At 37.6% G+C, this 24,960-nt stretch overlaps 1 protein-coding gene across 3 annotated transcripts in view; it reads left to right on the top strand.

Moving 5' to 3' along the window:
- RELN (reelin) overlaps nt 1–24,960 on the top strand; it is a 529,785-nt gene that overhangs the window by 343,684 nt on the left and 161,141 nt on the right. For all 3 annotated transcript variants that reach the window (XM_007177312.2, XM_057550217.1, XM_057550216.1), the window contains exons 12-18: nt 2,858–3,009; nt 9,133–9,245; nt 10,569–10,777; nt 11,536–11,664; nt 12,375–12,484; nt 16,059–16,125; nt 24,437–24,670. In XM_007177312.2, coding sequence (XP_007177374.2) covers nt 2,858–3,009; nt 9,133–9,245; nt 10,569–10,777; nt 11,536–11,664; nt 12,375–12,484; nt 16,059–16,125; nt 24,437–24,670 — 1,014 coding nt within the window. The remainder of the gene's footprint in view (nt 1–2,857; nt 3,010–9,132; nt 9,246–10,568; nt 10,778–11,535; nt 11,665–12,374; nt 12,485–16,058; nt 16,126–24,436; nt 24,671–24,960) is intronic.

Raw genomic sequence — 24,960 nt, 5'->3', positions numbered from 1 at the left:
TTGTGTTAGTTTCAGGTGTACAGCAAAGTGAATCGATTATACATATACTCTCATATCCTTCTTAAAACTATTAAAGTATAAGCTAATTAAAACATAATTAATTTTATTCTCAAAGCATTCCAAAGCAGCTGATAGGGAGGATCATCAGCTTTCCAGCTAAGAAACTTCTTTAAATTATTTTTGCTTCCAAAAAGAACTCTCTTTTTGACACAGAAAGTAGAAGGACATACTTTAAAATATAAATTAAATATTATTGTGACCTTGCTACCTCTCAGGAACGAAGTTGCCTTAAGGCATTTTATTGATTATTAAACTTTTTGTGTGTGTTCCAACTTTGCCCCACTCTATTATAAATAATAGATACCAATGTATTTATAATAAATAATGTAAGGGATCTTTTTTTAGAATTAGCCATCAAAGATAAATATAAATTGCTATGTTGTAGAGAGTTCTCCCCTCTAGCAGACATTCCTTCAAATGCAGCTCACAAAGAACCACATTTCCTTGGAGAAAACATAATTTAAACCATAGAAAAGTAACACTCCTTTTCAGGGAAATTGTGGTGCCAAGATATTGCCAAAACTATAGAGCTCTTTAAATACCACTGCTGGCCTCAACGATTTGATCGTGCTATAATTTTACTTCATGTAATTATTATATTAAGAGAGAGTCAGAGACCATGGCATTTTTGTAATTGGAAAAGACCACAACTTTGCAACCTTACAGAGAGGGATTCTGAAGTCCAGACAGGTGAAAGGGCATCTCTGAGGTCCCTCAGTAGTTGATGCAGCTCTGGGATCCCCTCAAGGATGCTTTGCCTCCAACTAAGCTCGAGCCAGTGTTTATACAGATTCACGAAGAATGAGCTTGTGCTACAAGAAGCTCCTACTGAATTTTTAATAAATGCAAGATGATTTATTTAAAGCAATGAGACTTCTACAAAATGATTTTCAGATTTCTCCCTGCTTTTTTCTCTTCAGAGCCAACTAAACTTTCCATTTCCTTTGATTTTAAATATTTGGGTTTCTAAAGAAAATAACCTCACTTTTGTTATCTTCCAACAGTTACAGTGGGATAAATAAAGACTGGAGTAAAATTGAATATGTTGGACTTTAAAATAAAGATTAAAAAGAAATGTACAGCCTGGATCATACCTCATATAGCCCTCTCTGTGGTAGAAGTCAATGAAAATAATTCCTTTAGATTAATCTAAAAGAGTTAATCATTTACAGCTAATAAGAGAAAAAGACTACTAATCTCATTTCTCACTTGAATAAAACGTTCTTTCAGTCCATGACAATCTGATCTTCTCCAATTTAATTTTTCATTTTAAAAATACTCTAAAGCAGATGGATGCCTAAAAGGAGTCATCATATGCATCATTTATAACCTTGCTTGCAGTAGTCTGAGTGGCTTTATTGGGATAAATGGAGCAGGTGAAAGACCAGTGAACCAGTGTGAAATTTTCTCGTATGAGTCGAGAGAGGTTCCTGGTATTTACAGTGGTCCAGTACTATTAAGAGCTGCTTCTCCTTGAATAGCTGATTCACTTCATTGTACAGCAGAAACTAACACAACATTGTAAAGCAATTTTACTCCAATTAAAGAAAAAAGAAAAGAAATGATAAATCTGAAAGACTGTAACACAAGGAGAGTATCTGCAATAAAAAGTTTTTTAAAAGAAGAAAAAGAAAAAGAACTGCTTCTCCTTGAATGATTGATAATAACCTTTTAAAAGACAAAAAATTAAGCATTTCCTAAACATCTTGGTCTCAAACGGTTCAACGTAATTGTCCTGGCACAGTGTCCTCTTTAGAACTCTAACTACTAAAATAACAGGGAACTAAGAAACAGAAGATCTCAATTTAAAACCAAACAGGCAGTTGGCCTTAGGCAAGCCACTTACCTCTCTGTGTCCCAGTTTCCTCTGTCTGTAAGCAAGTTAGTTGTGTGAAAAGCGGTGGCCAAATTAGATATGAGCAGAGATAAATACTAAGGAGATATAAGAGTTTTTATATATTAGATATTTTTATTTTCCTACATATTCAAATACCTATTTGACAGTTTAAATCCCATCCCCTTTTTGAAAACTTGCTAGCTTCTTGCCAGCTTGTATGACTTTTCATCCTATAACTATTTTTTAGTGTGCAAAACAGCATACAAGTATTTATGATATTATGGCACTATCTTTTATGATTTCCTTTTTCCTTAGTTCAAATTTGATTCCCCACCTCAACTGTAAGTGCTTTGAGAATAAAGGCTATCATGTAGTAGACACACTATACATAGTATTGATTAAACTTAGCCTCTACAGAAAAACTGTAATTGTGAATGGAATGTGTTTTAAACTTTGTTCATTACCCAAGATCTGTAGTACCCCATCTTATTTTTTTAAATTTTTTAATTTTTTGCTGCATTGGGTCTTCATTGATGCACAGGCTTTCTCTAGTTGCGGGAAGCGGGGGCTATTCTTCGTTGCAGTGCGTGGGCCTCTCACTGGGGTGGTTTCTATTGTTGCGGAGCACAGGCTCTAGGCACACAGGCTTCAGTAGTTGTGGCACACGGGCTCAGTAGTTGTGGCTCGTGGTCTCTAGAGCGCAGGCTCAGTAGTCGCAGTGCACAGGCTTGGTTGCTCCGTGGCATGTGGGATCTTCCTGGACCAGGGATCGAACCCATGTCCCCTGCATTGGCAGGCGGATTCTCAACCACAACACCACCAGGGAAGTCCCTGTAGTACCACATCTTTATTTCAGAATTATTCATTACTAAGCATATGTTCCTCATTAAAAATAAAATGTTATACTCTATAAAGTTTTGACTTACTATTTTAACTCTTAGTGATTGTCATTTTTTAAAGGTGGGACATCTTGGGAGCTGTCATTGGTACAGAATGTGGAACAATAGAATCAGGTTTATCAATGGTCTTCCTCAAAGATGGAGAGAGGAAAATATGCACTCCTTACCTGGATACAACTGGTTACGGGAACCTGAGGTTTTACTTTGTTATGGGTAGGTACATTTTGAACAAATTTTATTGGCCTAGGGCAAATTCTAGATGAGCACCTATTCCTGAGGAAGTAAGATTGTTTGTTGTCTACAATATAAAATTAAAATTCATGAACTCTGAGTTCTACTGGTTGAGCAAAAGTCTGTGGTGCTCACATCTGCCTCACACCAGCCTTGCTGGAACCATCCTGTGCAAGAGCTAGTCTTGTTCTTGCATGACTAGGCCTAAAGACAAAATGCCTTAAGACCTTCCTTCCACCTTTCCTGCAATGGTCATAGCTGAAAAGACAACGAGAGAGAAGCTAAGAACAAAGTAACTCCTTTGTCCAAAGCCTCTAGCCTCCCCAAAATACAGTCATCAAGGTGAATCATTTGTTTTCATGGATATCTCATCATTGCATAACTCTTTTGTTGTGGGAAGCTAAGAAAGAAACAGATTTATTATACTTTTTAATGCTTTAATACTCTACTTTCTAATATGTTGGCAAACACATAAAGGAAAAAAGTGCTTATAAGATGTTATTTTTCTTCAGATGACTGCAGAGCAAATAAGTAGTTAAAAGTTTAGAAAAATACCCAAGGAGGAATTAGGGGCTTGAAATGGGTGTCCTCTGAAATTTATCATTTTCGTCAGCAAGAGCCACAGTTACATACTCTTTCACTGAATGTCATTCCAGAAATGTGAGTAGGTGTCACATGCCTTTTTTGTTAAATGACTGGAAAAGCACAGGCAACACCTGGAAGTGAAACAGGAAATAAACATTGTCCACCTTTGACCTTACTAGCAAAGATGTCATTTCATCAGGACAAACAGACCTTCCAAGTCTAGGCTTCTGCAGTGGCTATTATTTCTCTCACATTCCTCACCTCCTACAGCTCAGAGTGGCAAAGCAAACTTCAGATTGTATCATGCTCTCAAATACGTTGCCTGTGTGATGCTACCTCATTTTCAATAATGATCTGTTTGGTAACAGGGAAGTTGTGGATATAAAATACAATAATGTAATCTTCCTGCCATAAGGATATCCTCACCTTAACTCTGAAATGAGTTGTGTATTTAAAGACCCAGACCTCAATTCCTTTAAATAATTAGAATTCAAACTGGCTCTCATTTTATTAAGAGTGATTCCTGGGAAACTTTAAGAACCGCCCTCACCCCCCGGCAAATTGTAATAAACATTTAATATGGCCGTCTAATTTAAGTATTTTCCCTTTTTTTCATTTTTCACAAAATATATTTGAATTCTTCATTTTTTAGTAGTAAATTACAGTAAATCAAACCATTCGATGCCTTTATATAAGAGATTGTCATCTTTATATAAGAGATTAAGTCATCTTTAATTCTTTCTAGAACAAAGCAGATTATTAATGAATCATTTAAAATTATATTGACTCTGAGGAAAACATTCACTTGAATAGACCCAAAGTACCTTATCCCAAATAAAAGCATCTCCATCCGATTAAAAAAATTAATGAGTTCCTGTTGAATGTAGAGCACTGAGCTAGCATATATAGAGACTACAAGTGGGGAAAATAATGATACCTAAATCGCAGAGTTGCTGATCAATGAGTTAATACATGCAAAGCCTTCAAAATGGTGTGTAATAAATACTTAAGACTCAATATATCTTTGGTTTTTTATGTATAAAAATTACTTAAGAGCCTTGCCCACAAGTAACACTTAACTATAAAAGAGATTGCAGTTGGGCTGTAATGGAATGAAAATGTTATGGAAGTGCTGAGGAAGCTCTGGGTATTGTAGTGGAGGGATTAGGGTAGAGTTTCGCGAAGGAGATGGTATTTGAACTGGCCTTGAAGGTTCAAGCTAAGCCAGCATTTTGAGAAAAAGCACAAGTATAAAGGTATATGACATGTTTGGGGCTGGGTGATTTTCCCAGTATAGTTGAAAGGAAAGACATAAGCTGGAACTAGAAAAGTGAACTGAAACCAGAGTAGTGAGTGACTTTCTTTAACGTCATACTGAGGAATTTGGATTCTCTTACTCTAGGCAACATGGAGCCATCAGATGATTTCTGTCAGTTCTATAATATATTCTCATCTTTGTTTTAGAAAGGTAATTCTGGCATAGTGTGAAGGAAAGACTGAAATAATCAGAAATTAGAGGATAGAAGACCAGGTAGGATAGGGTTGCCAGATTTAGTGAGTGGTGGGGGAGACTTATTTAAATTTAAATTTCAGATAAACAGCGAATAATTTTTTGTATAAGTATTGGTCATGCAATGTATTTTAGCTGGCAACCCTAAGTTAGGGAAGCTATTGCGCTGGTCCAAGCAACAAAGGAATTACGGCAATGATGGTGGCAATAATGTACAGGAGGGGACAGAGATAGAATAACTGGAGAAGGAACCAACCGAAGTTCACACCCAACTGACTAGGGACTATGAGAACAGTCTTGAGAGGGCACATTTCTCTCCTGGGTGTTTGGAAGAATGGTGCCGTTTCCCAAACTAGGAAATGTCAAAAATAAGTCTGATCACAATAAAGAGCAAGTGTGCAGGAGAGGATTTTGATATTAGACTTGTTGAGGTTGAGGGTTCTGAAAGGCCATACGAAGGCAGAAATTCTACTCAGGGACTGAATCGGATTTGAAAGTTGTCAGCATACAGGTGATAACCGGAGCCGCTAAAGTTGCTGTGTTCTCCCAAGCAGGAGACAGAGTAAGCAAAGGACATGAAAACTCCTTAAGGAGAACCCTCACCTAAGTATAGGTAGAAGGAAAAGGAGTAGACAAAGGATGCTGAGAAAAGGGCATGAGGAAATGCAGGAGGAAGGCGTGGTTCTATGCTAAAGAGGGAAAGGAAGAGAGTGGTTCAGGGGTGGGATGACAGGGAGGTGATCAGCAGTGTAGGAAGGCCACAGAGACAGAGGTCATCCAGGACAGGGCTGAGAGCCCACCTGTGACTCCCCATGGTGTGGTGCCTGGGAAGCCAAAGAGCATAGAGTTAAAAGAAATGGAGACGTGGCACTGACTGAGAACTGCTCTTTCAGGAAGTTCACCAGTAAACACAAGGAAAGAAATGGGGTCTGACCTTGAGGAGAAAGCAGAATCCAGCAAAGGTGTTTTTAGGATAAGATAGGGTAGGCTAGGCTAGGCTAGGCTAGGACAGGATGACAGTAGGATAAGGTAGGATAAGACTGGATTCTACAGAAAAGACTTCAAAACTTTGGTAGCTGATAGAAAAGAAAACAATATGGGAAGAGATTTAAGATACGATAGACAGTTTATAAGTAACCCCTCACTAAGTATGGTGCCTTAGGAAAATCAGTGACTGATTGTTAATCTAGACCAGATCACACTCCTTTCTTCTTAGACACTGCCTATGTGTCCTTCCTGGTTTCATCCTTTGGTTCATATCAGTCTGCTGTGACTGCCATTTCTGGAAAATTTGCTCAACTTTCAAAGTTTGGTTCAAGGTCTATTTCCTTCATTCACACATTTTCATTTATACAACACAAATTATTTGAGGACTAGTATCCAGCACTGTTCTTAGAGCCAGAATGCAGTGAACATGACAAAAATAACGTAATATACATCATTCATTTGGGTTTTTTTGTTTGTTTTCTTTATTATTCCTTCAACAGATATTTACTTAGCATCTCCTGTATACCCAGCTCTTTTAGCCTACACTTGTATCTCTTTTCTCTGAGTTTTGACTGCAGTTACGGCAGCACGACACAGTTTACTGCTAATCATCATTGTTTCATGTATATTAGACATGTGTATTAGTTACTTGCTAAATTACAAACTTTTTGAGGTCAGGGCTTATCTCCCCTTGAGGCCCAATGTCCCGCACATAGTCAATAAAAAAAAATCACTTTCTTAATATAAATAAGTGTCTTAAATCTACTTAAAACAGGATTTAAAATACTTTAAAACTAACTGTCCATCTAGTTTCTATTGAAATTTTCTGTACCTTAATTGCTGTACAAAACGCCCTTTGAGTCATACCTTTCCACAATACATCAAAGTGAATGAAGCTGAAGAAGAATCCGTGTCTTTCTGTAGGAGCTGCTGTCACTGAAACTTCACAGAACTGATAAATTGCCCCAAGAGGGATCTTTCAGATAAAGTCTGTCATCATTTTAAAGTCTTGGCTCCTTTTGGACTTTCTTCTTCTGTCATTCTCGGCTGGATGAGCCTCCCACGTGGGTTTCTGTTCTCTCTGAAACTCAGGTGCAGTTCACGAACTGTTCTTGAGAGAGCAGAGAGGATTTACAGGGAACAAATTTTAATGAAATTAGGGAGAATTGATGGTTCAGTTCCTATGTCTCTGGATGTGGTGCTTTAAACCCACACTGCCTGTGACCTTTCACCTTTTTTTGTTCTTTTTTGGTAAGTCTTTAATATGGGCTCAATAGTCAATTCTTAAAAGTTACAGTTTAAAAAAGAGAATTTAATTTTCATGGAGGTCTTTCCCCCACCTCTCCCCACCCCCCGCCAGACTGTCATTTTGAATGGCTTTACTTGCTATATTTACTATAATCTTAAAGTGTGTAATGAAATGCTAAAAATATGATATCAGTTGTCAAAATCATGAAATTTTTCTCGACAGGTTGCTGCCGTTGAACAATAAACATCTTTTAGGATGAGGTCTACATTATCCCTATATCTGGCTTCTCTATTCTCAGTTCAGATTACTTAACTCAGTAAATATTTATTATATGCCAAGTTACATATGTCTGACAGATGTAACATGCCAGATTTCACAAATACCACCATCCAAGTTACTTCTGTTATCATGGTCTTTCTTGTACTGGTCAGGTTCTAGCTTTCTTTCTTAACATCACATTTCAGTAATTTCTCCCCAGGATCAGACCCCAGTTACCCAGATCGAGTTTAAGCCAGACACTTGCAGTAATTGACACTTTATTTTTTTATACAGATGGTGAGTCTCAGGCATTATTTATTGATTTTACTAGATTAACTCTTAAAGGGTAACTTTATTCTAGAGTTTTTGAGGTTGCTTTTTTGGCACCGTAGAGTATTAGGAACAAAAATTGCCTGTAGATAAAAATTAACATTGATGGTGGTTGATTTAAGAACTGGAAGAGGGTTTTTTTGAAAGATAATAATAAAAAGTTAATGTTATAAATTTTGGACCTTAGGGGTAGAATATTTGCCAGGAAATCCATGTACATATCGCCACTCCTGCTATTATGTTTGGTGCTGTTATGAAGGATAATGGTGGGTGGGGAGAGGTTTCTGGTTAGACATGTAATCCTTTAAAATCCAGGTTAAGCAGACAATTGATAGAAGCCAGCAGTAATAAGGATTATTGGCCGAATGCAGTAGAATAGAGGGTCAAAGGCTAAGACATAACATCAACTCCTGGCTCTTCCACCAACTGGTTAGATTATCTTCAGTTTCAGGTACTTGCTCTGTTATTCAGTTGCATCATCAGGATGATCTTAACTACCTCTCAGTTCTAACTTTATATCATTTCATATGACTATAAAGTAGTGTGATAGGGAGCAAACTACTCTATATACCTTCCAAGAATCAAATGAAGTACCAAAAGTAAAAATGAAAAATGTAAAATGAACTGCATCTAAAATACAAATGCACCAATAAAGATGTTAAAAAAAAATTTTCCTAAGTACTAAAAAAAAAAAAAATGCAAATACCTAATATGTGCTAAAATATTAAAGATACTACATACAACAGTTTAAGTAACACACTGCTTCAGAAATCCTTGATTCAGTGAGTCACCACAATTTTTTAAAAACCGTAATCAATAGGTTCTGAACTTTGGCCGTGAAGACCTCAAATATAAGGAAGTAATGGTTTATTAAAAAGCAGAGCACACTTCTTTAATGAGAGTTAAAATATGGACAGGTAGTCACAGTTTGTTGCAGACTATTATTTGAGTCATCTCATTAAGTAAATAGTTACGTTGGCCTTCACAAATGTCAAGTCTTTGATCTTTAGCATGGCCTATCTGAACTATCTTCGTAAATTTTTTCTTTGGGTCTGGTTACCTTTGTTTAGGGTCATTCTTAAGTGATATCTGGGTTTCATAATTATTTTTTATCCTGAAATTTAACACTATGTTTTACATGTTAATGGATGCAAGTTGGTACTAACACTTAAAATGTTTTGTGCAGGAGGGATTTGTGACCCTGGAGAGTCTCATGAAAATGATATCATCCTGTATGCAAAGACTGAAGGAAGAAAAGAGCACATTACACTGGATACCCTTTCCTATTCCTCATATAAGGTACCCATGCCAATCTGTGTGTCAGATGGCCCCACCCCAGTACAGGTCAAAACCATGAAGACCATGCTAGATGCCATGCTAGAGGATAAATCTCTCTTCTGGCAGCCCAGAAAGTTGCCACATTTCTTTAAAACAGTGACATGGACATTATTTTAGCATTCACTTTTTTTCCTGATGTAAACAAAACGTGACAAATTACAGCCCATTAGAGACAATAAGGAGGAGCCCAGTACTCTGACAATTATTCTCGTCCCTAAGAAAGCCCTAAAAGTGGCTCTAACTATGCAGCTTCACAGACTTGGCATCAGAGTGAGTATTAATTTAGCATTTGAGGTTTCCTAGGCAGAAGACATTGTGAAAGTACAGATTGTTATTACCTTTGCTTTTTTCTTTGATAATTTGAGCCAGAGATTGAGTCTTTGGAGCCAGAGATTTGACCTTTGGATTTAGGACAGATGTTGGCTCTGGTTATTTGCAAACATCTTCAGAATTATGTGATGCTTATCATGTGGTATAAAATTATCCTTTTCTAATAGTAGATGTATTTGTGCTGAGAGCACACTCACACATTCATTATTAGTTAGCCTTCCCTCCACGTTGATGGCACCTTCGGGACTTTAAAAAGCTTGAACACAGCCAGCCTCTAGCATTTCATAGCTTCAGTTAGGAAGACAGGAGATAAACATCAAGGCTAGAATAGGGAACAACCAAAGAAAGTGTCCAGTACACGCCACACGCTACGGTCACCCAAGTTATACCATTTGGGATTTCATAATGGACCACTCTTCCAGCTGTGACTAGGTAGGGTTACACCTGCCCTGGTCAGCTGCATGCCTCAGACCAAATCAATACATCCGTTATCGTGGATTAACTCTTTGCTCTGGCTGTTTCTGCTTAGAGTCCTATTTTCAGAATACCTAGTTTGGCAAATAATTCATATTATACAGTACGCTTTAAAGAAGACTGATGATGAAATGTAAATGTCAAGTTGCTTTTATCTTGTGCTAAGGTAGATAAAATGGATACCTATGCTTTGATAACTTTTAAAGACCTTAAACCAGTTTATCTTCAGGTAGAGAGGGCCTGATCAGTCACACACAGGGAGTTCCAGGTGTCTGCAAAGGAGGAATTCTGAGTGACTAAAATGAGTGCCCCATGAGGACAGCATCGTCTACATGAAATAACAAATGGAATATACAGAATATTGCTTGGTGCTTAATCAATGGCAGTTATGTACATAGTAATTGCAAGGTTGTATTTAGGAGAATTCACAGACTCCCGTAGGGAAGGTTATGAGTGATTTTGGTTTCCTTTGTTTTGAAGGTTCCATCTTTGGTTTCTGTAGTCATCAATCCTGAGCTTCAGACTCCTGCTACCAGATTTTGTCTCAGACAAAAGAACCATCAAGGACGTAATAGGAATGTCTGGGCCATAGATTTTTTCCACGTCTTACCTGTTCTCCCTTCTACAATGTCTCACATGATACAGTTTTCCATTAATCTGGGATGTGGAACACAGCAACCTGGGAACAGGTAGGAAGCTGCATTCTGTGCGCCTGTGGACAAATTAACAATGAACACGTGGACTTGGCTATTAAATCAGAGCAACTTCTCAGTAGGTTTTCAGCTGAATTTTTAATAAAATATCCATTAACAAAATACACACTTTCCCTCAAAGGAAGAAAAAAAGTTCTTCAATTAATATGTAGAGTATGATTAGATAGATTTTGATTAGAAATGGCTTTATTCTAAGAGCTTGGTCTTAGGTATCAGAGGTGTTTGGAGGAGCTGTGGCAGCCATCCATTCCGACAGATTGCTGAGAGAGCAGAAGAAACAACCAAAGAAAAGCTTGACCCTAGTTGGTTAGTGACCCCGTAATAATAGGCACGGAAATCAATTAGCACTTCAAGAGCTATGACTTCTCGGTTTCACTTGCTGAAGTGTTGCCCTTGTCCTTTCTAAGGATTTTGTCAGTCTGACATTCACAGGATGAAACGGCAGTGTGAGACATGGTAATTGCCTTGTCATCTATCAGATTCAGGAGCACAAACTCAAGTTCCCATTTGCTGTCTTTAAAACATATTTTGTTTCTATAGCAGTAATTTAACTGCTTGCCCTTTGAAAGCTGGTCAGACTTCAGTAGAGGGGAAAACAATCACTTTGGAAACAGCATCTTAAAAATTTTTACAATAGTTCTACGGATGTTTAATGTACCTCGCCAGAGATGAGTCATTTCATTACATTTGTTATCTTTGCCCCTTTTTTGTTGTGCTTGGTCTGGTGTTATCAGTGTGAGCTTAGAGTTTTCTACCAACCATGGGCGTTCCTGGTCCCTGCTCCACACTGAATGTTTGCCTGAGATCTGTGCCGGACCCCACCTTCCCCACAGCACGATCTACTCCTCGGAAAACTACAGTGGGTGAGTGCATTCTAACGTAGCAAGAGATCTGAATCCATGTTGCAGACTCAAAGTCGATGAGTAAGCCTGAGATTAGTGTTTTTGGCATAATAGGTAAGGAAGCTGCCTTCTCTTTTTCAGCTGATTTAGTAGTGATCTCATTTTTAAAAAAGACAGTAACTTTGGTAAATCTGATGCAAGATCACAATTTATAGAGTCATTCATTCTTTAGGTATTTGGCTTTTATATTTTGGATTACATAAATTTAAGTTCTATACACTGACCCTACAGTTACTGCCAAAAGGCTTATTGCCAAAATACTTACTTAAGAAAAGATGCAGCATACACAAGTGGAAGAAAGTCAAGCTTTGGAATTGAACCTGGGCTCAAATCCTGGTTCTGCCGGCTATTGATACTTGGGTAATGCTATTTACTCTAACTTTCCACTTCTTTCCACATAAATTAAGGACAATGATTGACCCCCCTTAAGGACTGTTAAGAGAATTAAAGATGACTATGTAAAATACTTGCCACTTTACAGGATAAGTACTAGATAAATAGATCAACAAACTCCACAGGTGAATTTAAAGAGTTCATTACCAAACTTAAGTGCTATCTCAAGCATACAGAGACTAGAACATCAAAAGCATGTAAAATAGATTCAAAAGATGTGAACATGGATGTGAAGCTGTTTTGTGCTAAGAAGCTCTTTTGTGCTAAATTTCTTGCAGATGGAACCGAATAACGATTCCCCTTCCTAACGCAGCACTAACCCGGGATACCAGAATTTGCTGGAGACAAACGGGACCGATCCTTGGAAACATGTGGGCAATTGATAACGGTTAGTTTATGTCTGTCATAATCACATGCCATTGATGTAGCATCTTTCTGTGCTTTTGTTCATCTGCACAGACTTAATCACCCTTCTAAGTCATGGTCTCGCGATTCATTAAATGCCCTTTCTTCCCTTTCTCCTTTGCATTCCGTTAGAAGCCCAGGGATGCACAATCAGAAAAAAAGACAGTGGAGTCAGCAATATTAGAGGCTAGAATGTTTCGACATACATTATTTTAAAATGCATAAAGTCGTGAAACTCAGACTTGCAGTTGATGACAAGGGATATCCTAACATTTTCCCTGAATGTTTTATACAAAATTAACATACATACCATCCTGCATGTATTAAAATAAGACCCATTCTTCTCTTAGTAACTACCACAACATCTGGAATGCTTCTCCTGTAGATGCAGACACCACACATCAGGAAACATCATCTCTAAAATGAAACTTCTGAAGTGAAACTTTTACCTCTTTTTCAGAAAACAGTATAAAAGGAAAATTCAGAAATGCATAAAATATCCTATGTTATCTTTAATTTTTAAGTGAATTGTTGATAAATAATGTTGCATTACATTAAAGCCAATATCACTTATGACAAGTGCACATGAGAAAAGATAATATTTAATCTATTGGAGTGCATGACCATAAATTTCTTATATTTTTTATTAATAGCCAACTCTTTTAATAATTCTCATTACAGGCAGATTCATAGATTCCCTATTTTCAGAGAGTATATAAATCTGACTGAAGAGTTATACTACAATGAAGTAGAGGGAAGGAAGGAAGGACAAAGTACCAATACTTAGGCAAATTTAGTAGTATAGCCACTGACTTGTGTCCATTTTATAAAGTAGGAAAAGCCTACGCCGTTGTTTCATGCTGATTTTCCATCTCTTAATAATATTTTTGTTATTTTTGAAAATTTAAAAATTGATACATAATTCAAGAAGTTTTACATTCTTGAAACTCAGGAGTAACTTCAGGCAAGATAATTTGCTGATGAGCCAATGTAAATTTTTTAAACAGTCTGTATTCAAAGAAGACCAATAAAAGACCCAGAATTCAAAGACCATATGAGCTGTATGGATATAAACATATGGACATAAACATAGTGTATTTGCAAAAATGTCTAAGGATGAATTTGTTAAAATGGAATTTCTCCATTGGTAGACTATTTTGCATAGTATTTGAATTACTACACCTGTTAATTAGCTCTAGGGAATGAGTATGTGCCTCTAGATTATGGGATATGGATGACATTTTCCTGCTGTCATACTTTTCAATGGTCCTATAATGAACTTAGATTACTTTAAAAAATCATAAAAGAAATTGGAAAATCAATAATGAAATAAAGCATATAAGGAAACTAAGAGCACAAATGAAGTCATATAAGCCTGTGAAAAGAATATCTAAATTTCCTAAAGAAGGCTAATACAACATGAAAGTGTTTGCTATAACATCCTGAGTTCCCAACATCAAGCTTTGAGTAGAATGAGAAAAGATAAAAATACATGGAATAGGCATGGTTAGGAGTGAGGGTCGAATTCAGAACTAGAGGCAGAATCTCTTAAATTCTGATATTATTCTATACGTGAGGCTTTCGCAGAAGCAGAACCTGCTCTCTGGTTTCTTCGAAAGGCAAGAGGAGGACACACTGTCACTCCTTCCCAAGGGAAATGTGTGTCAACTTGCCAAAGAACCCTTGAAGTCTCCTCCATTTCATTATGGAATTTCAGAATTATATCAAAGAAAACAAACAGAAAAAAACAGATCAATATTGGAAATTATCCTGAAATTCGTAGCAAAATGGAAGATCCTAGAGCCCCGTATGTTTATTACCACTTTTTAATTTTTTAAACTTGATTGCATTAATGATAATAGTGAAGAAAACTATCTTTTCCACACTCTTAGAAAAACAGAGCCTGTAAATTTACTCATACTGCAAGTCCTAATGACTTCATCATTAGCAGGGAAAGATGACAACAAAATCATTATTTCCAGTTTTTTCATTGACTTGGAAAATCTTATTCTACTGTTGAGTTTTTTTAATGATGGGGACTTTTTGATGTATGACATTGGTACACTATAGGGCAGCCCCGCAGAATACAATGAACCGCTTACAGGGCTTAGAGCAAATCCTACAGCAGCCATAAAATCAAGAGGGCTGGTAAAACAATCCATACACTCTTCCGTGTTAAAGAAGGATGAAGCCCCTTTCTGATCCTCTGCACTCGGTGTCCAGTGGAGCCATCAAAGCAGGTGGGGCAGGAAGGTGGCGAAGGATACTTGACTCCAGTATGAGATGATCATAAACATATGGTGCCAGGTTCCAGGCATGAAACATTTAGTTTATTCTTTCCTCAAGGAGTATTATCCCACTTTAAAGAATAGGGACACCAAGGCTTAGACAGGATAAATCACTTAGCCACAGTTTCCCAGGTGAAGCCAGAATTTGAATCCAGGGTTTTTTGACACCTAAAACCAATACCTTTTGAACAACTGAGCCAGCTATCTAATCTCTTCCTAAACCAACAGTTTCCTTGAGAAAGAGTTTTTCCACTGGCCTGCTTTGCATCTCATTAGCTCTCATTTCCCTAACAGCTGCACCTGTTAATTGACTTCCAGGGATTAAATGCTTGTAGAAGCATAGACCACAGGAAAGTTTTTTTAAAAAATAAAATTGCTTGACTCTTTTGATGTGATTACAAGACAGAGAAGAAAATGATAATGAATAGTAAATTTGTTTATGCCTGAAATTGAATACGTGAGGTCTCAGTAACCATTGCGTCTCTAATTCCTCATTGGTTTGTCCCACTTTCACACTATTTGGTGTGTTACTGATTGTACTGATTATCAAAAGGTTTAATATCTTTAAATGTATTTGAGTCTGAGTATCTCAGAACCTACCATTCGACAGTCAGGGGCCCTTTTCTCAGCATTCCCAAGGTTAGAATTTAGGTTTGTAATATCATTATCAGTCAAGCCCACCATTTAAAAAAAGGTCTGCATTATAGAGAAGACTTTATGCTCAACCACAGATTTTAACTCCCCACTTCAGGAAGGATGAATTAATGTTTAGAAATACATATAACAATCATCTGCAGTGGTATAGATTTTCCTCAGAGGAAAATGAAATTATAGTTTTTTTAATTAAATTATAATCTATTTATTTTTTGATATATCAAATTGATCCTTTCTAAATTCTTTTTTTCCACCTGAAAAATATAAACTTTGTGGAGAGTTCAAAACAGAAGCACTAATATTCTGCCTGAAATCATGTTAGCTGAAGAGACTCCATTAAGGAACCCAAATCATATGGTCTTACTTTCTCTGCTATGAAATATTAAAATCTTGAAAGGATTATTTAAGTTAAAAGAGTTCTGGCAGATTTGTAACTAAGCACTTACCTTGTCACGCAGCACTCTATATGTCATCTGGATTCCTGTGCACAACATACATACAAGGAACGAGATTTCATGGGTATTGCTTCACAAAATTGTTTCACATGCTGATGGTTTTCTTGGTCGTCTTTCCAGTGATTTTGCCATCTTTCACATGCTCTCTTTTGCCCTGCAGTTTATGTTGGTCCATCGTGTCTCAAATTCTGTTCTGGCAGAGGACAGTGCACTCGACATGGTTGCAAGTAAGCAGTTCTGAGTAATATCTATACTTCTCTTTTTTGATATGTGCTTTATATACTGAAACCACGGGTCATATTAGTTTGTTTTAATTTCCTTTTTAGGCTTTTAAGGTCTTTGCAAGACTGAAAGTAGCATACTCCAAATGGAATTTAAGTGTAATAGAATATTAAATGTATTTTGTAAGTGGAAGTTGCTTAATAAATAAATTTTCTATTAGGCTAAATTGGGACCAAACGTAGCATACTTCATGTAAATTTGTGAACAAATTTGAATTCTTCATAGCTTGATGGCTGCCTTTTCCATCTTTAGTTTCTTCAATATGGTATTTCCCCATAAACTTGGTCTAGTGTTCATGAGTCATATTTTAATTCCTGGCATGCTTTGTAAATGAATTATAAAAATCAATAATGACCCATAGACCCAATGTTCAGGGAAACTGGAGTGGGCCAAATTAACAGATTTGATAAGAAAATTCATCTTTAAATGTAACTTCAAATCTTGCTTACTTTTGAAAATCTTTTGAGTCTTCAAAATGATATGTAAAGAATTTTATATAATAATGATGTAGAATATGAAGTATGAAATTACACATAAACAGTTTAATATCTAGTCACCATCAGAGCATTGCATTACATTTATTTATAGCAAGAATGGATAATCATTATGTCATTCCCCTATAATATTTAATTATAAGATATCCTGAGAATTACTGAAACCACAGTCTTTGTTACACAGATAAGTTTTCAACAATGGATCATCTAGTCTCTCTTCTTGTCCTTGAAACAAAAAAGAGTCATTAATTAATTAACCAGTTAAATAAGTAATTAATGGAAAAATCATAAAAGTGCTTTGAGCCTGATCATTTAGAAATTATATGTATGAGGCAAGACATTGGTCACCACTGAGATTAGAGTGTCGGGTTAACTTTGTTATTTAATTGAAGTATACTTGCTTTACAATATTGTGTTAGTTTCAGGTGTACATCATAGTGATTTAGTATTTTTGCAGGTTATATTTCTTTATAGGTTATGTACTTCCCTGTGCTATACAGTAAATCTTTGTTGCTTATCTATTTTATATACAGTAGTTTGTATCTATTAATCCCCTACCGCTAATTTGTTTCTCTCCTCTCCCTCTCCCCTTCCGTAACCACAAGTTTGTTTTCTGTGTCTGTGAATCTGTTTCTGTTTTGCTATATACATTAATTTGTATTATTTTTTAGATTCCACATATAAGTGATATCATATAGTATTTGTTTTTCTCTTTCTGACTTATTTCAAAAAGCATAATATTCTCTAGGTCCATCCACATTGCTGCAAATGGCAGCATTTCATTCTTCTTTATGGCTGAGTAATAGTCCATTTTATATATTATATATACCACATCCTCTAATGTAAATCATCTGTTAATGGGCACTTGGGTTGTTTCTATATCTTGGCTATTATAAATAGTACTGCTATGAACATTGGGGTGCACGTATCTTTTCGAATTAGAGTTTTTGTTTTTTCCGAATATATACCCAGGAGTGGAATTGTTGGATCATATGGTAGTTCTGTTTTTAGTTTTTTAAGGAACCTCTATACTGTTTTCCAAGTAGCTGCACCAATTTACATTCCCACCAAAAGTGTACAAGAGTTCCCTTTTCTCCACATCCTCTCCAAAATTATTGATAGGTATGTACTTATTGCCATTTTATTTCTTGTTTTCCAATTGTTTTTATAGTTCTTCTTTGTTCATTTCTTTTTCTTTTTGTTTTTCCTATTGTAGCTTGATGATTTTCTTTTGTAGTATGCTTGAATTTCTTTTTGATTTTTGTGTATCTCTTTTATATGTTTTATTTGTGGGTTCATATATGTTGACCCATAATTATACCTACTTCCTTTAAACTGATAAAACTGATAATTTAAGTTCAAATACATTCTTAAAAACCTACATTTTTTACTCTCCTCACCCACATTTTGTGTTTTGGCTGTCATTTTTTACATCTTCATGCTTATCCCAATAAACTACTGTTTATTGTAGTTATGGTTGCTTTTATAATTTTTCTGTTTTTTAATCTACATACTGGCTTATTTAAGTGATCTTCAGTCCTCACTATATATTTTCCTTTCCTACTGGGATTTTCCCTTTCCTATAGGTTCTTGCTTCTTTTTCCATTTAGAGGAGACCCTTCAACATTTATTTTAGGGTAGGTTTAGTATTGCTGAATTCTTTTAGTTTTTGCTTCTCTGAGAAGTTCTTTGTCTCTCCTTCTGTTTAAAATGATAATCTTGCTGGGTAGAGTATCCTAGGTTGCAGATTCTCCCTTTCAGGACTTTGAATATACCATGCCACTCCCTTCTGGCCTGAAAAGTTTCTGCAGAGAAATCAGCCGATAGCCTTATAGGGTTTCCCTTGTGTATGACTGTTTTTCTCTTGCTGCCTTTAGAATTCTCTATCTTCAACTTTTGCCATTTTTATTATATGTCTTAGTGTGGGTCTCTTTGGGTTCATCTTGTTTGGGACCCTCTGTGCTTCCTGCACCTGAGTATGTTTCCTTCTTTAGGGTGGGGACGTTTTCAGCCATAATTTCTTCAAATACATTTTTGATCTCCTTCTTTCTCTCTTCTCCTTCTGGAACCCATTATGCATATGTTGGCATGTTTTATATTATCCCATAGATCTCATATGTTGCTTTCATTTGTTTTTCTGTCTGCTGTTCTGATTAATTTCCTTTATTCTATCTTCCAGACCATTTATGCATTCTTATGTATTATTTATTTGGCTATTCATTGCTTCTAGAGTGTTTTTTATCTCAGAAATTGAATTATCTGGTTTTGATAACTATAGTTATCTGTTTTTGATAACTATAGTTTTTGAAACTATAGTTTTTGAAACTATAGTTTCTAGTTCCTTGTTAAGATGATCTGCATTTATATTGATAGTCTTTCTTAATTCAGTTAGCATTTATATTACCAACTTTTTTTTTAAATGCACAACGTGAGAGTTGTGATTTGACTTTTAAGAATTTTCTTGTCTTTTATAAATTGTTTTCGGCCGTGCCACGTGGCACGTTGGATCTTAGTTCCATGACCAGGGATTGAATCCGCACCCTCTACATTGGAAGCGCAGAGTCTTAACCACTGGACCGCCAGGGAAGTCTCTATTACCAAATTTTTGAATCTGTGTCTGGCAAACCAATTATCTCTGTTCCATTATTTTTTCAGGGGTTTTCTCTTGTTCTTTCAATTGAGAGTAGTTACTCTGCCTTTTCGTTTTACTTAACTTTCTCTGTCTTTATGAATTTAGGTGAAACAGTTATCTATTGTGGCCTTGAAGAGTGTTTCTTTTTTTTTTTTGGCTGCACTGGGTCTTCATTGCTCTGCCTGGGCTTTCTCTAGTTGCAGTGAGTGGGGGCTACTCTTCGTTGCAGTGCGCAGCTTCTCATTGCGGTGGCTTCTCTTCTTGTGGAGCACAGGCTCTAGGTGCGCAGGTTTCAGTAGTTGTGGCACGCGGGCTCAGTAGTCATGGTGCACGGGCTTAGTTGCTCTGTGACGTGGGATCATCCCAGACCAGGGCTCAAACCTGTGTCCCCTGCATTGGCAGGCGGATTCTTAACCACTGAGCCACCAGGGAAGCCCTAGGGGGTGTTTTTATGTGAGAGCATCCCCATGTAGACTGCATGTGCCCAGTGTCTTTGGTGTGAGGACTGGATTTGACGTGGATGCCAGCCACGTCTTTCCTCAGGGTCTGCTGGCCACTATCACCTTGATAGGGGGTGTGGTTGATGCTGGAGGAGCTAGAGCCTGTGCAGGGTGTGAGGCAGGACTTCCTCTCTGCTCCAGGAGTGTTGGAGCCATGTCAGGGGTGGGGTCTGCTCCACAGTTGCTGGAGGGGAAGACCTGAGGGTTGGGCTCCAGCTGGCTCTGTTCCCTTTAAGTGTGCGTTATGCCTTCTCCTGGCACTGGGGCCTTTGCCCCAGTGGAGGAGAGTGCTGAAGTAAGGGAGGCTACTGCGCTTACAGAAGTCTGATGTGCTGCTTGTGTAGGTATCTGCAGCTCTGCTCAGATGCAACCCAAGATTGCATCCTTTGCCTGTTGTCATTTCCTAGATCTAGTGCAACGTTGTGGCATGGAGTGAGCGGAGCCAGAGAGTTTGCTCAGCTGGGACTGGGGGTCGGTGCTTGTGGTTGCTGGAATTGAAGCAGCTGAGCTGCCATCAAGAGGTCTGGGTTGCTTCTGGGGAGTGTAAGCGCCAACAATGGCTGCCACCGCCCCATGTGGACCACACCCCAAGCCCCCAGACCTCCTCTTTGTCCCTAGATCGAGTTTTCTCCCAGGACCTGTCTTCCCCAGATCAAGCACCAGGCTGTGGCATGGAGTGGGCAGGGCTGGAGCATTTGCTTGGCTGGGAGCCAGTCGCAGGGGCTTCAGCAGCTGCACTGCCATCAGGGGTCTGTGCTGCTTTCATGGTGCTGCCAGAGTAAGCTGCACTGCCCCACCCAAACCCCAGGCCCCCCCGGCTGCTCCTGTGCCCCTATATCAAGTTTTCTCCCAGGACCTGGCAGCTCTAGATCCAATGCCAAGCTGTGATGTGGAGTGGGCAGGACCAGACTGTTCACCTAGCCTGGATTGGGGAGCACGGCGAGGTAGCAGCCGCTGGTCCAGAGCTTGCTCTGCCCTGTCTGTTGGCAAGCCAGCACCCGCGTGTTCCTTGCGAGTGGAGTCTAGGCTTCTCCAGCCCTTCTGTCTGCCCCAGCTGTTCTCCCAGCAGCCATGGGGGCTTGTCTCCTCCATGTAGGACCCCAGGACTGGGACGCCCAGCCTGTGGCTCACTTCCCAGGGTGAGGGTCCAACCACGCAGTCCTTCCTTTCCTCTTAGACCCCTCCCAGAGGTACAGGTCCCAAACTGATGCCTTTTTTTCCCAACCTACCTGGTTACATGGCCATCTTTCTTTGCAGCCTTGGCTGTATAGGAGTTCTTCTGCTGGTTTCCGGTTAGTTTTCCATGAGAATTGTTCCACATGTAGGTATATTTTTGATGTGTTTGTGGGCGGGGGGAGGTGAGCTCCACGTCCTCTCACTCTGCCATCTTGAGCCTCAGGTTAACTTTTTAACTGTATTTCAATGAATTTGGTTAACAGAGATATCGCTCTGCCCAATGGAAATGTTTATAATGGAAATGTACATAAAGTATTGAAAAGTTCCCACTTGTATCTCAAAATAGAATAAGCATCTCTGCCCTTTTTAATAAAACCACCAGCTCCCGCCCAGAAACACTGACTCGTTAGAGCTATGAAACATCAGCTGGTGTTTGCCTCAAGTTTATCTTCATTCATTATCCATAACCAGATCATTCTCTTGTTTAGTGCATTTCAAGTAAAATTAACACAGAGAAGCCAGACATTTTTGTAATTCCTGAAGTTGTCCTGAAAAGTTTTGAAAACAAATTATCTAAAATGACAACTGCTTTTATTAATGAAAATAGAAAGTGCTATTTCTAAAATACCTATCTATAATTATAACAGTTATACTTTGTACTTCATTATTTTGTGTACAATGTCTCTGTTAGCATTAAATGATTTTGTTAGGCAACCATCTGTGTCACCCACGATGGATGCAAACAGAAATCTGAATGGCAGTTTTATGCCTTTTGGGCATCTTTTTTTTTGATACTCTACGTTATCCTGAATAATAATGGCCTTTCCTTCCTGCTGAGGTTTTGCAAAATATTGTCACCAGTTGGACCTTTAGTTTTTTCCCTATTTGTGACAAAGTTTGATGTAATATTCATTGGCTTTGTTCAATTGCGACTGGGCTAAACGTTTGGCCACTACCTCTTTTTCCAGCAATATACACCTTTCAATTTTGAGCAGAATTCCACAGAAACATAATTCATATTCAAAACCACTTATTTCCTTTAAACAGATCCTTGAATTTGGCCTCTGCAGCTCTTTTTCTCCCCATTTCGCTCCCTTAGTCACTACCATTGTTTGCTAACAGGATTCCACCTTTCCTGCTTTCTAACACTTTCTTGCCTGTGTACAATCCCCAGGCCTGATCTTCTAAACTGACAACTTATTATCCTGTTAAGCTCATTTCTGTTAGAGATGCTAGTGAGAAGGACAGAGAGTATTAGAAACCTTCCTACACAAGTGTTATCCATGTGTCTTAACAATGGAGCCTTTTTCCCTGACATGCAGGGTGACCATAATGCCGCATTTAAGGGTGGGTAGATGAACCAGTAGGGGACATATTTGGAATCAGAAGAGCCTCTGGTCATTCCTGAAATCTCCCGTGTGTGCCAGCCTACAATTTTGCTGCAAAATAAAGGCTGCAAAGGTATTATAAATGTATATGAGTGGAATCCTTACCAGCATTTTATCCCAATTATGTAACTTTTGTTTAAAAGTATACTTTCAAAATGGGAACTGACTCCAGTGTGAGTCTTCTTTAAATGATCACCAGTTTCCCCCAGTCAGTAGGCTGAAGAAGATGCATTTAATACACAGATACGCATTTGCCCTGAAAAGCACTCTGGCAATAGATAGTGTTATTGGGGGACATTAATTCCAATTTGTGGCCATGGTAAACTATATTGTTTTCGAATGTTAAAATGTGTCCTCTTTAGCTGACTTTTTATCCTTTTTAGAAACTGCTTGGCTCTTCAGAGTTGGCCTAAGTCAAGGGGGTAACATGTGAAAGAAGTGAACTGTTTGAGGCTTATTTACCTGCTCTGTAAATATTGGTTTTCTTTCCCACTCCCATCCCTAATGCCAAGACAACCTCAACTTCATGCTACAGTAGTTCTTGGCATTTTAGGGTGCAACCTTTTTGATAAAATGGTGATAACTATAAACCCCCCCAAGAATATCCAATACACATCAAATTTGGCATTTGATTTCAGGACATTCACACACTCCATGGACCCTCTGTGAGGCCAGCATGGATCCCAGTTTCTGCACTAGTGCTAAAGAAGTAACCTTATGAGTTGTGCCTTAATATCACTTCATTGGTACACTTGCTTTATAAAAGGCTTGTTTCACAGACTCACAGACATAGAAAACAAACTTATGGTTACCAAAGGGGAAAAGGGGTGGTAGAAGGATAAATTAGGAGTTTGGAATTAGCATATACACACTACTATATATATAATAGATAAACAACAAGGACCTATTGTATAACACAGGGAGCTATATTCAATATCTTGTAATAAACCATAATGGAAAAGAATATGAAAAAGAATATACGTATGTGTAACTGAATCACTTTGCTGTATACCAGAAACTAACACATTATAAATCAACTGTACTTCAATAAAAAATTAAAAATTAAAAATAAATAAATAAAAATAAAAGACTTGCTTCAAATTTTAGAAAGTTTTGAATGCTTAGATGAGAACCCTGCCACCCACCCAAAAAGACACCAATTTAATTTTATAATGGGAAACATAGTAAATATAGTGAGAAAGAAATAGTGCAGTAAAAATAAAGAATTTGAAACTAATTCCTGATGAGCAAACTCCTTAAAATATAGAAAGTTTCTGATATTCAATTATTAAGTCATCTGTGATGAGCTTTCTCACTGATAGAAGACTCAGGGAGCTCCATATATATTCTAGTCAGCTAACATAAATACAGCACATCCTTACATGGGAGCAGGCAGGCTGGTGTGTGTGTGTGTGTGTGTGTGTGTGTGTGTGTGTGTGTTTCTTTTTCTTGAAGCACCGCTAATGTGGAATTCCACTGAGAGACAACACAGTTCTGCTAAGGACATCCATCTATCTAGGTCAAGGGTGTATACATTCCCTTTATAATGCCAATCTAGTTTCCATTCTTTTCCAAATATTTCCAGTAATTACTGTCAAAAACATAATGTGTATTTTTACATGTGTTCTTAAAGGAAATTTATTCTAGATATCTTATAGAAGTATTTTGTTTATGTTGTTTCTTTTACAAATTTAATGAACATCATTGTGAATAAAATTATATACATATAATATACCTTTTATAAAGATTTTAAATTGGAAATGTGCACAAGCATAGATGCATTTGCAGATAAATTACTGGCATTGGTTGAAGGTGAGTGCTGAATTATTGTTTTAATCATAAGCTTTTTTTTACAGCAGGAATGTGCAAAGGCTGTATTCTTTTGGGATATTTACAATTACTTCTCCCATATCAAGTCTTCACATTCAGTATTCTCCAAAGACGAATGAGCCTTGCTTACCATTCAATCCAGTCCTGGCCTCTGGACTTCCTAATCCCCAAAGTAGATAAAGGAATCCCTGAAAGGGCCAACAGTTTGAGATTTAATATCATGGTTTCTTTTTCAGGTGTGACCCTGGATTTTCTGGCCCAGCTTGTGAGATGGCATCCCAGACATTCCCAATGTTTATTTCTGAAAGCTTTGGCAGTTCCAGGCTCTCCTCTTACCATAACTTTTACTCTATCCGTGGTGCTGAAGTCAGCTTTGGCTGTGGTGTCTTGACCAGTGGTAAGGCCCTGGTTTTCAACAAAGATGGGAGGCGTCAGCTAATTACATCTTTCCTTGACAGCTCACAATCCAGGTGAGTTAAAGCAGGGTGGAATACATACAGAAACAAGATAACAATTGAATTCAGATCTATTAATTTTCAATTTTTTTCTTTTTCACTAATATATATCTTCTGATTTTCAACCAGGATGAGAGGAAGCTTATAGTTTATATAGAGTTAATCTGCCCTAGTTTTTAATAAATTAAAAGGCTCACTGATGATGTGAAGATACTAATGACTGACTAGATTTTTAAAAATATGAACTGTTAGCATCAAAACTGTCCTTAAGCCAAGGGCTAGTTAATTATTTATGTAGTTTTATT

The sequence above is a fragment of the Balaenoptera acutorostrata genome, chromosome 7, assembly GCF_949987535.1.
Source record: "Balaenoptera acutorostrata chromosome 7, mBalAcu1.1, whole genome shotgun sequence".
In the NCBI taxonomy this organism is placed as follows: Eukaryota; Metazoa; Chordata; class Mammalia; order Artiodactyla; family Balaenopteridae; genus Balaenoptera; species Balaenoptera acutorostrata.
This window is presented reverse-complemented; position numbering and strand designations above follow the sequence as displayed.